This window comes from Schistocerca nitens, chromosome 10 (assembly GCF_023898315.1).
Source record: "Schistocerca nitens isolate TAMUIC-IGC-003100 chromosome 10, iqSchNite1.1, whole genome shotgun sequence".
Classification (NCBI taxonomy): Eukaryota; Metazoa; Arthropoda; class Insecta; order Orthoptera; family Acrididae; genus Schistocerca; species Schistocerca nitens.
The window spans coordinates 111,245,372-111,262,643 of NC_064623.1; the positions used below are offsets into that span (position 1 = coordinate 111,245,372).

Consider the following 17,272-nt stretch of genomic DNA (forward strand, 5'->3'; position numbering starts at 1 on the left):
CCAATTTTGCTTATTCACCAACCCATCCAAATGAAGATGGGGTTCATTGCTAAACCGAACCATATATGCGCATACTAATTCCCATCATGTCCCACGGCCAACCGTATAGTTTGAATGTCCTAACGCAAACCGCTCAGAAGTTACGACGATTTTATTTCATATAATTCAATAACTGTCACCCTATATTTGGCCCACTGGTGTATACAAATTGTAGTGATGGGGAGATACTGTTTTGAGATGGGTAACTAAATTCATTTAGCCTTGCAGAATTAGGTGGTTGATTCTTAAATATAATAGGGGAGAAGAATGTTGTAGAAGTGGACCTTAAACCACAGAAGATTTTATTTAGCTCACTGAAATACAATGTCATATATTTTACTGTACAATGCTGTCGTTCCTTTGGATTTGTCAGAAGTTTTTTGTGTGTGTCGAAGTGTCTTCAGTACGGGGATACGGTCTGCACGTAGTGTGAGGGAACAGCGCTGGAACCGACCGCCGGCTCTCATCGGGGCCCGTCGAAGCCGGACCCGGCGAGGCAGGAGTCCGTCCAGGCGTCGACCTTCCGGCGGACGTCTTCGGAGAGTCGCTGCTGGCCGTCGCCCACGGCGCCGCTACGCATGAACTTGAGGCCCTCGGAGGCCGCGGGTCGGAGGCCCAGGTCCTGGCGAGCGTTCTCCACCTTCTCCTCGAAGTTGACGGCCTTGTTGGAGCGCATCTTCTGGAAGCTGAGGTGCTCCAGCAGCGCCGGCAGCTGGTCCTCCGGCACAGGTCTCCCCAGGTGGGCGGCCACCTTGCCCACCACCGAAGACAAGTCCTGCCGACAGACCGCAGACAGTATAACGAAAGTTATGATGATCATCCAGGACCTCATGTGGCCACAGCTCCAGCTTGTGACTGATCAAAATTATTTTTATCGTTTTCGTTTCTTCGCGGTATAATTTCATCGTGTCAATCAAGATGCAAGGTAAGTCAAGGAAAAGGATGTGATATTTATCATTTCATTGAAGCTTAAGTCTACGTTAATGCATATGATCTACACTCATGCTCATAAATAATTGTAGAATGTGGTGCCACACGACGTGGCACTACATAAAACTGGCGCTAATAGCTTAGGCACATAGGGAACACACACGACACAGATATGTAAGTCCACGATATTGGTGATGAGGAAACCGTCCCGAAACACATGTGCTAGAAAACGCCACTGTTTCCTGCGCATGTTCCCCGACATCAATATGGGATATGATCACCATGCACACGTACACAGGCCGCACAACGGGTTAGCACACTCTGCATCAGGTGGTCGAGCACCTGCTGGGGTATAGCCTCCCATTCTTGCACCAGTGCCTGTCGGAGCTCCTGAAGTGTCCTAGGGGTTTGAAGACGTGCAGCGATACGAGACCGAGAGCATCCCAGACGTGCTCGATGGGGTTTAGGTCTGGAGAACAGGCAGGCCACTCCGTTCGCCTGATTTCTGTTTCAAGGTACTCCTCCACGACGGCAGCTCGGTGGGGCCGTGCGTTATCATCCATCAGGAGGAAGGTGGGACCCACTGCATCCCTGAAAAGGCGGACATACTGGTGCAAAATGATGTCCCGATACACCTGACCTGTTCCAGTTCCACTGTCAAGGACGTACAGGGATGTACGTGCACCAATCATAATCCCACCCCACACCATCAAACCACGACCTCCATACAAGTCCCTTTCAAGGACATTAAGGGGTTGGTATCTGGTTCCTGGTTCACACCAGATGAAAACCCGGTGAGAATCACTGTTCAGACTATACGTCGACTCGTCCGTGAACATAGCCTGGGACCACTGTTCCAATGACCATATACTGTGTTCTTGACACCAGGCTTTACGGGCTCTTCCGTGACCAGAGGTCAGTGGAATGCACCTTGCAGGTCTCTGGACGAATAAATCGTGTCTGTTCAGTCGTCTGTAGACTGTGTGGAGACAACTGTTCCAGTGGCTGCGGTAAGGTCCCGAGCAAGGCTACCTGCAGTACTCCGTTGCCGTCTGCGGGCACTGATAGTGAGATATCTGTCTTCTTGTGGTGTTGCACACTGTGGACGTCCCGTACTGTAGTGCCTGGACACGTTTCCTGTCTGCTGTAATCATTGCCATAATCTTGAGATCACACTTTGTGGTACATGTGGGGCCCGTGCTAAGACCTGCTGTGTTTGACCAGCCTCCAGTCGCCCTAGTATTCTACCCCTCATGACGTCATCAATATGTGTTCTTTGAGCCATTTTCAACACACAGTCACCATTAGCATGTCTGAAAACGTCTGCACACTTACTCGCTGCACTGTAGTCTGACAAGCACCAACACACCACAGCATATGTGGACTGCTGCAAAATGGGTCAACTAAGCACTATGGGAGTGAACATCTGAGGTCATCAGTACCCTAGACTTAGAACTACTTAACCACAACTAACCTAATGACACACAACCATGCCCCAGGCAGGATTCGAACCTTCGCCCGTAGCAGCAGCGCGGGTCCGGACTGAAGCGCCTAGAACCGCTCGACCACAGCGGCCGTCTGGACTGCTGTCAGCGCCACCGTGTGACGACTGCAGGTCAAATACACCGCATGTTCATACCCCGAGGTGATTTAAACCCGCAAACCGCCCACCAGAGCGTTGTTTCACCATCTATCAGTATTATCCTTAATTTATCAGCATGAGTGTAGAAAATTCCGTACTGTATCCAGCCAGGCAGGTATTCCAGAGACGCGAAGATCATCTGTGCTTCGTTGGGCGCACAGACATACGAGGGCAGTTCAATAAGTAATGCAACACATTTTTTTTCTCGGCCAATTTTGGTTGAAAAAACCGGAAATTTCTTGTGGAATATTTTCAAACATTCCCGCTTCGTCTCGTATAGTTTCATTGACTTCCGACAGGTGGCAGCGCTGTACGGAGCTGTTAAAATGGCGTCTGTAACGGATGTGCGTTGCAAACAACGGGCAGTGATCGAGTTTCTTTTGGCGGAAAACCAGGGCATCTCAGATATTCATAGGCGCTTGCAGAATGTCTACGGTGATCTGGCAGTGGACAAAAGCACGGTGAGTCGTTGGGCAAAGCATGTGTCATCATCGCCGCAAGGTCAAGCAAGACTGTCTGATCTCCCGCGTGCGGGCCGGCCGTGCACAGCTGTGACTCCTGCAATGGCGGAGCGTGCGAACACACTCGTTCGAGATGATCGACGGATCACCATCAAACAACTCAGTGCTCAACTTGACATCTCTGTTGGTAGTGCTGTCACAATTGTTCACCAGTTGGGATATTCAAAGGTTTGTTCCCGCTGGGTCCCTCGTTGTCTAACCGAACACCATAAAGAGCAAAGGAGAACCATCTGTGCGGAATTGCTTGCTCGTCATGTGGCTGAGGGTGACAATTTCTTGTCAAAATTGTTACAGGCGATGAAACATGGGTTCATCACTTCGAACCTGAAACAAAACGGCAATCAATGGAGTGGCGCCACACCCACTCCCCTACCAAGAAAAAGTTTAAAGCCATACCCTCAGCCGGTAAAGTCATGGTTACAGTTGTCTGGGACGCTGAAGGGGTTATTCTGTTCGATGTCCTTCCCCATGGTCAAACGATCAACTCTGAAGTGTATTGTGCTACTCTTCAGAAATTGAAGAAACGACTTCAGCGTGTTCGTAGGCACAAAAATCTGAACGAACTTCTCCTTCTTCATGACAACGCAAGACCTCACACAAGTCTTCGCACCCGAGAGGAGCTCACAAAACTTCAGTGGACTGTTCTTCCTCATGCACCCTACAGCCCCGATCTCGCACCGTCGGATTTCCATATGTTTGGCCCAATGAAGGACGCAATCCGTGGGACGCACTACGCGGATGATGAAGAAGTTATTGATGCAGTACGACGTTGGCTCCGACATCGACCAGTGGAATGGTATCGTGCAGGCATACAGGCCCTCATTTCAAGGTGGCGTAAGGCCGTAGCATTGAATGGAGATTACGTTGAAAAATAGTGTTGTGTAGCTAAAAGATTGGGGAATAACCTGGTGTATTTCAATGCTGAATAAAACAACCCCTGTATCAGAAAAAAAAATGTGTTGCATTACTTATTGAACTGCCCTCGTACATTACTAGACTGGCAATACCGTGGAGGTAAATAAAGAGGGGAGGTGGCACTACAGACTTACGCTGTATGTTCGTTTTGAGGACGGAGTGGGCGGTGCTGCCGCTGTTTTAAGTAGCCCAAACATTAGCAGACAACTGTTTACGAGTGGTTCTTCTTCATTATTTCTGCCGTGTGCGCCCAACAACTGTTTTAAATACTAAAAATTGTGGAACTTAACATGAATAACATATTGGAGGAGGGCAGATTCTTAAGAAATAATGGTAGCGCCCTACATTTGTCGGAATAATGGTTCAACTATGCTACTGAAGGGGATTTCAGTCAGTCACTATTGAGTAGCTCGGGATATTGCGAATTTGGGTCGGTAAGACGACATACGTGTTATAGCACGTGGGGGAGGACACGTTTACGAGTGTCGTGATGGATAACTACCTGGCTAAAAACAGTCGATTATTTCGTCAGTGTGGAATTTTACATGATTTCATAGAAAGAGTGTAGGAAACTGTTCCTGGGCTGAGTTGTGTTTAAAATGCAAGGTTTCAAGAGTGCAGTAACTGGTCTACGGGGTGATAAATGTAATTATTTTCTGAATTCTGTCAGAGTCAGGCTCTTCGTATTTTGCGTGACATTTGACGAAAGGTCGACTGATTTTATGTTGGTACGGGTATAGTCAAGAGTGGCTTGTACGTTGTGTCAGTATTTGATAGCATAATTCGTGAGTCGTTAAAATACAACAATAATAAAATTTTGACTTAATTAATTTTATCTGAAGTGTTGGGTGTTGTGATATTATTTAGTGCACACGCCAATGGGTTTGAGTGTTGCAAATGGTTAGGGGAGATTATGAAGGCACAGTCTAAGGTCACTGAGTGCCACCCCTCAACGTAATATTCTTGTAATATTGTTGTGTATATTGAGTGCTTACCGAGCATTATTATCGAAGCTTTTCTGGAACGGCGTATGAGCGCAGGAAAACACGGATCGGAGGTGAACTATTAACAGCGTATTTTGCCCATAGATGTTGTCAGTAACGTAACCAATGAGGCCACATTGTCCTAGATAAACCAATTCAAAGGGGAAATTCGAACTGCTACCGTTATTTCTGCAGTAAAAGGGATGGGTGACAATGACATTTAGGATTTGCTACTGGATACGCGAGGGGCCAACACTTGAAGGGGCTTATATTCTGAAAATCTGAAACTTAAGATGAGGTGTAAAATGGTGGGGGCACATAGGATTTATTTTGAGTTTTTCTGTATTTTTCATCTCGCTTATGTGGGCCTATGAGTGTTTGGCAGTGATTCATTCACAGTTTCATTGTAAAGCCCTTACATTCAAAAAGGAAAGAAAATAAACTTTCATTAGTTAAAAATAAATTTTAGTCCTACGACGATCTTTCAGTTATTAGTTGTGAAAAGTAAAGTGTTTAAAAGGAAAGCAAAAGTTATGGTTCTGACTTAGCAAGTAGCGGGAACATACTCAACTCAGCGAATAGATACAAACAATTGAAATGTCAATAGTTAAACTGAAGAGGGTCATTTTCAAAGACTAGCACCTTATTCCTTAAAACATTAAGACATTGTAATAAGAGGTTGGCACTGAAGTATTACAATTAATAAAACACTATAGTTGGCGAGAATTTTTCTAAAAGGTTTACCAAATAAATGACCTGATATGTATCTAAAGATTATATTTAACATGCAGAAGTAGCGGAACAAATTGTAAGAGGTGTTAAATTAAAAAAATTATTTACATCTTCGTAACAGTTTTTTTATCTCTGGAACTGGAAGTCAGCAAATATTACGAAAATGCTTTAATTCTGAAACTTTTCAACATTTTAGGGACTTGTAAGTAACTGATAGTACATAAATGTTAAATTCCTAACTATCATGACCTGGAGGTCGTATTTTAAAGCGGGAAACGATATTTTTTATTTAGTGGCATATTGCTAAGTGCTAACTTACGTATGCATACGATACATATTTAAAGGGAATTCTTCAGAAGAGAAAAATATACTCAAGCCTGAATAATGTAAATGATACGTCTTAATATCAATTACTACCATATTTACAGCGGAAGAGTGTGTGCCCCCGGTAGCTGAGCGGTCAGTTGGACAGAATGTCAATCCTAAGGACCCGGGTTCGATTCCCGGCTCGGTCGGAGGTTTCCTCCGCTCAGGAACTGAATGTTGTGTTGTCCTAATCATCATCATTTCGCCCCCGTCGACGCGCAGGTCGCCGAAGTGGCGTCAAATCGAAAGACATGCACCCGGCGAACGGTCTACCCGACGGGAGGCCCTAGTCACACGACATTTACATTTATAGCGGAAGAGTAATTCAAAGTATATTCAAATATTACTGATAAGTGGTAGTCAAGCAGACGCTTCATTAATGATGAGTTGGACTGTACACTCGCTCCATTGTATGTTGATGGCTTTTTGTGGATAAGCTTAAATTGAACAAGATGCATTTAATAGAAGGTGAGCTACAATGGTGGAGGTAGGATTACCCATTCGATCAAGCATACGATTACTTATTAGTCACATCGTTGCTCGTACAGTGTGTGTAGGAATATGTGTTCTTCTGAGAAGTTGGGTAGAATTCTCTTGCACCCCACCACGCGTAATTATCAGTTTCATTCTATTTATATGTTTTTCCTTGATTTTCTCGTGTACTGAGATGGGGTGGAGCCTGAATGTTTTGACAGGGCTAGTTGCGCGGACACTCGTAGGATGAAATTCTAGCAGAGTGCAGGCTCCAGCCACACCGTCAATCAAGGGCGACAAGTCCCGTCAACAAATCACGGATTCACTGTAACATCACTCACAACGAGCATCAGGGGACCCTTCTGGCCTCAACACCAGACGATGGTTCAACACCAGCCAATGTGGACCTAGGATGACAAATCCTGACAAAGAATCGCAGATTCACTGGAACAGCAATTACAACTAGCATCAGGGGCCTCTTATAGTATTAACTATAACAGATGATCATTTGGCATCAGCCACACTGTGGACCTGCGATGACAAGTCTTACCGAATATGGGAGATTCACTGTAACAACAATCACAACTACTATCAAGTGCCTCTCACTGTCTCAACTCCATCAGCTCATCGACAGTAACACACCAGACCACAGATGAGAAGTCCTAACCAAGGACTCATTGTAACAGCAATCGTGAACTGCATCTGGGGTCTCATGTAATCTCACCAGCTGAACATCTGGGACTTTACAGCATCTAAATCTACGTCGACATTTACATCTACGTCATACTCCGCAAGCCAGTGTGTGGTGCTTGGCGGAGGGTACCTTACACTTCTACTAGTCATTTCTTTTCCTCATCGTCTAGCAAATGGTGATAGGGAAAAACGGCTGTTTGTATGTCCCCACACGAGCCCTGATTTCTCTTCGTGGTCTTTACGCGAAAAGTGTTTCAGGAGCAGTAGAACCGTTCTAGAGTCAGCTTCAAATGCTGGTTCTATAAATTTTCCCAACAGTGTCCCTCAAAAAGAACTTCGCCTTCCCTCCAGTGATTCCCGTCTGATTTCCCGAAGCATCTCTGTAATACACTACTGGCCATTAAAATTGCTACACCAAGAAGAAATGCAGATGATAAACGAGTATTCATTAGACAAATATATTATACTAGAACTGACATGTGATTACATTTTCGCGTAGTTTGGGTGCATAGGTCCTGAGAAATCAGTACCCAGAACAGCCACATCTGGTCGTAATAACGGCCTTGATACGCCTGGGCATTGAGCTTGGACGGAGTGTACAGGTACAGCTGCCCGTGCAGCTTCAACACGATACCACAGTTCATCAAGAGTAGTGAATGGCGTATTGTGACGAGCCAGTTGCTCGACCACCATCAACCAGACGTTTTCAATTGGTCAGAGATCTGGATAATGTGTTGGCCAGGGCAGCAGTCGAACATTTTCTGTATCCAGAAACGCCCCTACTGGACCTGCAACATGCGCTCGTGCATTATCCTGTTGAAATGTAGGGTTTCGCAGGGATCGAATGAAGGGTAGAGCCACGAGTCGTAACACATCTGAAATGTAAAGTCCACTGTTCAAAGTGCCGTCAAAGCGAACCAGAGGTGACCGAGACGTGTAACCAATGGCACCCCATACTATCACGCCGGGTGATACGCCACTACGACGAATACACGCTTCCAATGTGCGTTCACCGCGATGTCGCCAAACACTGATGCGACCATCGTGATGCTGTAAACAGAACCAGGATTAATCCGAAAAAATGACGTTTTGTCATTCGTGCATCCAGGTTGGTCGTTGAGTACACCATCGCAGGCGCTCCTGTCTGTGATGCAGCGTCGAGGGTAACCGCAGCCATGGTCTCCGAGCTGATAGTCCATGCTGCTGCAAACGTCGTCGAAATGTTCGTGTAGATCGTTGTTGTCTTGCAAACGTCCCCCTCTGTTGACTCAGGGTTCGAGACGTGTCTGCACGATCCGTTACAGCCATGCGGATTAGATTGTTACCTCGACTGCTATAGATACGAGGCCGTTGGGATCCAGCAGGGCGTTCCGTATTACCCTCCTGAACCCACTGATTCCATATTCCGCTAACAGTCATTGGATCTCGACCAAAGCGAGCAGCAATGTCGCGATACGATAAACCGCAATCGCGATAGACTACAATCCGACCTTTATCAAAGTCGGAAACGTACGCATTTCTCCTCCTTACACGAAGCTTCACAACAACGTTTCACCAGGCAACGCCGGTCGACTGCTGTTTCTGTATGAGAAATCGGTTGGAAACTTTCCTCATGTCAGCACGTTGTAGGTGTCGTAACCGGCGGCAACCTTGTTTGAATGCTCTGAAAAGCTAATCATTTGCATATCACAGCATCTTCTTCATGCTGGTTATATTTCGCGTCTGTAGCACGTCATCTTCGTGGTGTAGCAATTTTAATGGCCAGTAGTGTACTTGCTTGTTGATCGAACGTACCAGTAATAAAAACTAGGATTTTTAGTTTTGAATTACTTGGATGTCTTCCTTTAATCCGGCCTGGTGGGATCTCAAACACTGGAGCAGTACCCAAGAATGGGTAGCACAAGTGTTCTATACGCGGACTTCTTTACGGATAAACCACGCTTTCCCAAAATTTGTCCCATTAAACCGAATTCGACCTTTCGCCTTCCCGACTACAATCCTTACATGCCCGTTCCAGTTCATATCGCTTTCCAAAGCTATGCCTAGACAATCAACGTGTCTACTAGGACATTACTGATAACATTAAGAGATTGTTATTTCTATTCTACATCTACATGGATACTCTGCAAGTCACACTTAAGTGCCTTCACAATAATTCTCTATCATTCCGATCTTGAACAGCCCGCCGAAAAAACGAACACCTATATCTTTCCGTGCGAGCACTGATTTCCCTTATTTTATGATGATGATCGTTTCTCTATATGTAGGTCGGTGTCAACAAAATATTTTCGTATTCGGAGGAGCAAGTTGGTTATTCAAATTTCGTGAGAACATTCCGCCGCAACGAAAAACGCCTTTTTTAAAAATGGTGTACATCCCGAATCCTGTATCATGTCAGTGACAATCTCTCTCTTTTCGCGATAATACAAAAAGGGCTGTTCTTCGTTGCAGTTTCTCGATTCATCCGTTATTGATATGTGGCAAGGCTCCCAGACCGCGCAGCAGTACTCCAAAAGAGGACGGACAAGCGTAGTGTAAGCAATTTCTTTAGTAGACCTGTTACATTTTCTTGGTGTTCTGCTCTTAAATTTTTCTACATTTGGAGTTAGAGAACATTCATCATACTAAGTAGAAGTTCTGTCTGAGTCATCTTGTATTGTCCTACAGTCACTGAATGACGACACCTTCCCGCACACCACAGCGTCATCAGCAAACAGTCACAGATTGCAGCTCAGTCTGTCTGCCAGATCATTTATGCATATAAAGAATAGTACTCGTAGTCTTGCACTTCCCTGTAGCACTCCTGACGATGCGCTTGTCTCTAATGAACATTCGCCGCCGAGGAAATTGTACTGAGTTCTTTATTTAAAGAAGTCTTCGGGCTTCTCACACATCTGGGGACATATTCTGTATGCTCGTATACCTTCATTGACAGTCTCCATTGCCTCTATCCATGGTTTGTAGGATATCACGTGAGAAATGGGCAAAGTAAGCTTTACATAAGGGCAGAGCCAGACAACTGTCCACAGATAACATGTTCTAACGACTGGTGCATGGTAAAAGCAGTCACAGTTAGCATCCCCTTAGGCCCTCAGCTGCACTAATCGTTTGGCACTCGTCTACCCAGGTGGGTAGCCACACAGCAGACCACGTAAGATAAATCCTAGCTACAGATGTAACAACAAACACAACTATCATCTACATCCTCATGTAACATTAGTTTCACCAGCAACTCCTCTGGCTCCATGATGTCGAGGTGTACGAGCAGGCATCATAGAGATTTCATGTGGAAAGTCCCATCAACAAGTCACAGATGGCAGCAAAAACAGCCAACTTACAGAATCTCATGCAGCCGCATCTGCACCATCTGATCATCTAGCAAGACTCTGCCAAAGTGTATGGGCAGCTACTCTGGGCACTGCAGATGGTTCAAAATGGTTCAAATGGCTCTGAGCACTATGGGACTCAACTGCTGTGGTCATAAGTCCCCTAGAACTTAGAACTACTTAAACCTAACTAACCTAAGGACATCACACACATCCATGCCCGAGGCAGGATTCGAACCTGCGACCGTAGCAGTCGCACGGTTCCGGACTGCGCGCCTAGAACCGCGAGACCACCGCGGCCGGCGCACTGCAGATGGAAAGGCACATCAACACACCACAGGTGCACGGTAACACCAGTACAACCAGCATCCAGGGCCTCATCCAGCCTCACGTACACCAGCCCATCATCTGGCACCAGTCTCCCTCGACGAGCAACCAGCAGACACAGTCAAGTCCAGTCACCAGACCACAGGTAGCATGAAACAGGAATCTCAACAAGTATCTAGGGCCCCACTGAGCGATGCAGTGCAGTAGCAAGATAGGATTCATACTTGGGAGGGCGGTCTTTCAAATCAACAGTGAAACATCCAGATTTAGGTTTCCCATGATTTCCCAAAATCGTTTAACGCAATTTTCTTCTCCATCCTTCACTAATCTAGGTTTCTGCTCCACCTGTAGTGACCTCGTCTTTGACAAGAGGTGAAACCAAAAATCCACATTCCATTGTCCTCTTCTTTTGTCCTTTGAATCATAAAGCTGTTAACATATCATTCCAGTTGAAAGTCCGTCTGCTTAGCTGGGAGCTAAGTGGGCCCGGGTTCGATTGCCGGCCAGGTTGGAGATTTTCTCGACTCGGGGACTGGGTGTTGTCCTCATCATCATTTCATCCTCCTCACCGGTGCGCAAGTCGCCCAATGTGGCGTCGAATGAAATAAGACTTTCAATTGGGGGCCGAACTTCCCCGAATAGGGGCCTCCTGGCCAAAGATGCCATATGTTCATTTCATTTCCAGTTGAAAGAAATAAAGGAGCCCGAAGTACAGTAACTTTAAAACGGAAATTTGTAATCTAGTATCCAGAATTTTTTTCAGATAAAAATGATCTGTTGTTTTGAAATGCCAGGAAATCCTTGATGGAAATGAGTGGCGTCATTGGCCAGGAGGCCCCTTGCGGGGCAGGTCCGGCCGCCTTGGTGCAGGTCTTATTACATTCGACGCCACATTGGGCGATCTGAGCGCCGGATGGGGATGAAATGATGATGAAGACAACACAACACCCGGTCCCTGAGCGGAAAAAATTCCCGACCCAGCCGGGAATCGGACCCGGCCCTATAGGACGGCACTCCGTCACGCTAGCCACTCGGCTCTCGGGGCGGACAGTCCTTGATGTAAGGCCATAAATAATTCAGATATCAATTTCTAATTCAACTGTGAACAGTGAATATTAGATGTTGTCCAACTAGCAGATGGCTTACGTTTTGTATTGTATGGAATGTATCTCTGCTCGAAATTTCAATTCAAATGTGATTTTAAACTTTGATTCATGCAAACACACTTGCAAACATGTGAAGTTGATATGAAGTTGTATGAAACATTCTCAGATTACTCGTCGCGTGAAATAGGAGTAAAATCTCGGGCTTTCGAAGAAATCCTCCGCCAGTACAAACATGGACAGGCAGCATGACGTAATGATAACATATGCCGACTGTAAATGGTCACGACAACAGTAGCCACGACGGGCCTTTGTTCGTGATGAATAAGATTTTGTCCAGTGCTCGAGATTTTACTCATATTTGACGAGGCAAGAAAACGGAAAGTGTCATACAAGGACATCATCGTGAGAAACTTCGGTCTCATGCCTGGAGGTTTTTTGTCATCAGTTATATCTAACAGTAGTGCAGGTCCGAAAAGACTCACAATCTGTGTGGAGTCCACTGATTCTCTCGTTTTGCCTCCCCCCACCATGATATTTTATTTGTTTTATTGTTTATTATAAAAAGTACTTACCGCCTTCATCTCTTCAAAGCCGAAGACTAGTATGTTCGGTTCATTCCTCAGCTTCCAGAAAGAAAGGACATGGTCCCAAAATGGAGTATACTTTGCTGCAAAGAAATAAAAAAATTTCAAATGAAATATCGCTATTTTCCCGTTTGGTTGTTAAAAAACAGCCTTCCTAGCACAATCAGCTGCTTATTGTTGAAACGAATTTGTAATGTCCCTACTTGTTACTGACTCGCTGACACTGTTTCTGACAGAGTTGTGGATATTCCATACCACAGACAAATTCAGAGCAGCCACATCCAACAGCGAAAGTATTTTAAACAAAATTTTAGGTTATATGTTTACAGAGATGACAGATGTCAATAGATGATCGAATAATGGTCCTAAGATCTTCTAGATGAGTGTGGTTAAAAGAAGGCCATAAAACTCCAACACAAACTACACCAAGTACTCTAAACTAAGATCACTGACACACTAACAAACTCATACATACGTTAAAATCGATCCAGTCATCAATTCTAAAATAATCCGTTAAAACACTAAAGACACGGTGAATGATGTGAAACAGTCATCACAAATCGCGAATCGTGGGTGGCTGATTACTGGACTACTGAGGAATGAATCAGCAGTCTGCAACACACTATAAACCCTCAACCTCAGAGTTTAGGATGGAGTCCGAAAATCCACAAAGCTTTAAAGTGTGGCCAAGACTCACCTTGTCATCTGCTAAACTAGCCAGCAGACCCCAAGTTCGGGCCATTGATACCCCTGTTGCGCAGCAGAATGGGTTTATTGTACACGCTTAAATTCTGTGAAAGTACTACCAGGTGTGCTTGGAGTAGAACAGGTTAGTTCTGGGCTGATATGTCAGTCGGTATGTCAACAAGGTATACCACCAACGCCGCACGGGATAGCCGTGCGGTATAGGGCTCCTTGTCACGGTCCGTGCGGCTCCCCACGTCGGAGGTTCTAGTCGTTCCCCGCGTATGGGCGTGTGTGTTGTCGATAGTGTAAGTTAGATTAAGTAGTGTGTGGGCTTAGGGACCGATGACCTAAGCAGTTTGGTCCCATAAGATCTTACCACAAATTTCCAATGTTACACCACCAACGCAACAGACTGCAGAATGCGGCAAGCAGGACGCAAGAACTGCTGTGCTACTTAACAAGGCACTGCGAGATAACATGACGTAACTTCACCGATTGACCGCCACTACAGTATCAGCTGTAGGCAGAAAAGAACCGAGCTCGCAGACCCAGAATTATAATTGAATTACCGCACTGAGGCAAGAAGCACTGATGGGTCGGATGATTGAGGACAAATGCACTCAGACGCTGACACCCACTGTGCCACAGGTGCAGACTGCTCGACCTGTTAAACAGAGAGGCTTTTGGAGCCCAAGAACCTATTCAGTCGTGGTACCATTCTGTCCGTGTCGCTACAGCTGGAGAGGATGCCAGTCTGTAGAGTTTCGGTGAAACCGTGGCAACCTGGCTGATGGTCGTCAGTCTGATGGTTGCTTGCATACTTCAACACTGAGAGGCAGCCAACTCGATACAAACCACAGGCGTGGTTTGCCGCTGCTGCCTACTGAAAAATGGTTCAAATGGCTCTGAGCACTATGGGACTCAACATCTGAGGTCATCAGTCCCCTAGAACTTAGAACTACTTAAACCTAACTAACCAAAGGACATGACACACATCCATGCCCGAGGCAGGATTCGAACCTGCGACCGTAGCGGTCGCGCGGTTCCTGGCTGAAGCGCCTAGCTGGCCGGAGTGGCCGTGCGGTTCTAGGAGCTACAGTCTGGAGCCGAGCGACCGATACGGTCGCAGGTTCGAATCCTGCCTCGGGCATGGTGATGTGTGATGTCCTTAGGTTAGTTAGGTTTAATTAGTTCTAAGTTCTAGGCGACTGATGACCTCAGACGTTAAGTCGCATAGTGCTCAGAGCCATTTGAACCATTTGAAGCGCCTAGAACCGCTCACCACACGGGCCGGCGCTGCCTACTGAGTCATTACAGATGAGAATACTGGTGAACAATCAGCCATCTTCCACCACTGGGTCAGCAAGGATGGTCTGCCAGCTGCCATCTTCACACCGACTAGGCTATGTGCGTATGCAAAACTACCTGGCCAACTGTAGCAGGCTTGGTCAATCCATTGTGGTTGACTAGGACCTAATCTTCACCACAACCGACCTCCTGGATCACAGTTGGCAGTCTTCACCTGAGTGTACGATGGACTGTCTTCGACAGCATGGAGGTGGGAGCCGTACTAAGATGTGGCAGAACTTCTAGTTGGGCAGCGCCTTCGTCGCCCCACCACCACTGCAAGCACAGGACACAACCGTGTCATTGACCTGTGTTGATGACATCATGTCTTACTGATAAGGCATCAGCTCTCGTTTACAGCACATGCCTTTGCATGGGAGGGAGGACGACAATTCATACCAGCGTCTGGCCATCCTGGATTGGGTTTTCCATGATTTCCCTAAATCACTTCAGGCAAATGCCAGGATGGTTCCTTTGAAAGGCCATGGCCGAATTCCTGCCACATTCTTCCCTAATCCGATGGGACCAATGGCCTTGGTGTTTAGTCCCCTCCACCTGAATTAACCAACCAACCGATGGTAAATAAATGTCATTACATATACTGCTTTGCCAATGACGCCTCCAGGTGTGAACTGGATCACTCACCTTCACCCTATGCTCGATGTCCTAATCACAATATGACTAAAGCATGCAGATTAGAACACCCTGTCCACCAGAATACAAAGTGCACTCTGTTAAAATATGACATTTCATTACGCATGAGTAGGACTTCGTTTCGCCTGAGAGACCAGAAGAAGGAATGCCATGGGTGGATACCTGTTTCCATAACTCACTGCTTGTTGTTCACCTCCAGCCAATAATCCTCCCATTAAAGAATGACCTCCTGGCTCAACAGCGAGTTCACAGAACGTATGAGGACGGCGTGTTGTTCAACTGTGTTGCACCTACAGGTCCCCTTGGCTCCTATGTCAGTTTACTCGTTTGCCTTCATTCCCACAGTGCCCAGAAGAACGCCATCATCTTTCCATGCCGTTGCAGCTTGTATGTGTTGTACAACTTTTCCTGCTGGGAACATGCACTGAATAATGAAAGTCATGGGCTATCTCCTAATATCGTGTCGGACCTCGCAACTCGACTCGGCATGAGCTCAGAAAGTGGTTGGAAGTCCCCTGCAGAAATATTTAGCTATGATGCCTCTATAATTCCGAAAGTGTTCCTGGTGCAGGATTTTCTACACGAAGTGACCTCTCGAATATGTCCTACAAGTGTTCGATGGAATTCATTCTGGGTGGTCAAATCATTTGCTCTGGCCAGATCATTTGCTCGAATTGCCAAGAATGTTCTTGGAAGCACTCGTGAACAACTTAAGCCCAGTGACATGACGCATTGTCATCTATAAAGATTCCATCAATGTTTGGGAACATGAAGTCCATGAGTGCCTGCAAATGGTCTCAAACTCTGGACCAATGGACCCAGTCAGTTCCATGTAAACAGAGCCTACACCATTATGATCTCTAGGTTGCACTGTGCTTGTTGAGAACTTGGATCCATGGTTTTGAAGAGTCTGCGCCACACTCGAACCCTTTCATCAGCTCTTACCAACTGGAAACGGATTGTCCATTATGCATTCCAACGGACTTGGGCAATTCCAACAGGACAATGCCACGCCCCACACGTCCAAAATTGCTACAGTGTGGCTCCAGGAACACACTTCTGAACTTAAACACTTCCGCTGGCCACCAAATTCCCCAGACATGAGCATATCTGGGATGTCTTGCAACGTACTGTTCAGAAGATATCTCCAACCCCTCGTACTCTTACGGATTTTTGGGCAGCCCTGCAGGATTCATGGGGTCATTTCCCTCCAGCATTACGTCAGACATTAGTCGAGCCCATGTCATGTCGTATTGCGGCACTTCTGCGTGCTCGCGGGCGCCGTACACGATATTAGGCAAGTGTACCGGTTTCTTTGGCTCTTCAGCGTAGGTACAGAGTGGTCTGTTACGTTGTCAATCCTTTTGGACAGCTTATATATAGAGTGTAGAGTACTTAAGCGCTGTTGGTGGCCCAGAACCCTAATTTGCGCCAAGGCAAAGCGACACCACAGTACACGAGGTAGTAATACATGTCCAAGAGATGCAGTCCGACAGGTCAAGCAGGGAGTGTGTCGATTATATTTTGGGCTTCCAGTAACAAGTATCCATGTAGGCCACATCTCACAACTATTGAGGGCAATTTGAGGACTCAGTAGTGGCGAGACAGAATCCTCCAAGCTGATGTCCAGCCGTACAGTCGACATTTCAGTGATCGATTCGTCCTCCTAGTAAACACCCAAGGAATGAAGCGAACGCCATGCCCTGCATATCAGCTGAAGTCGACTGAGCTCACCCTGGACCAGTTGAAGCCCGCACACAGTGGATGACCTCAGTATGGTGATCATCGAAAAGTGGGACAGCGGGAGTAGCAGTATCTCGACCTTGCTGTGTTCAGCAAGATAAGGAGACTCCTAAGATGTTATAACGCATGGTGTGGGGCAACGCTGTTTCGTGTTTTACCCTCCAACAGAGTTTTATTTCGCAAGTGAACAAAGAAGTGCACTT

At 46.3% G+C, this 17,272-nt stretch overlaps 1 protein-coding gene across 1 annotated transcript in view; it reads right to left on the reverse strand.

The window, feature by feature from the left end:
- Positions 1-384: 384 nt before the first annotated feature.
- The window catches only part of LOC126210474 (luciferin sulfotransferase-like), a 73,750-nt gene continuing 56,862 nt past the window's right edge, over positions 385-17,272 (reverse strand). The window contains exons 6-7 of the mRNA XM_049939709.1: positions 12,627-12,721; positions 385-814 (exon numbers count right to left, since the gene is read on the reverse strand). Coding sequence (XP_049795666.1) covers positions 503-814; positions 12,627-12,721 — 407 coding nt within the window. The 3' untranslated portion in view covers positions 385-502. The remainder of the gene's footprint in view (positions 815-12,626; positions 12,722-17,272) is intronic.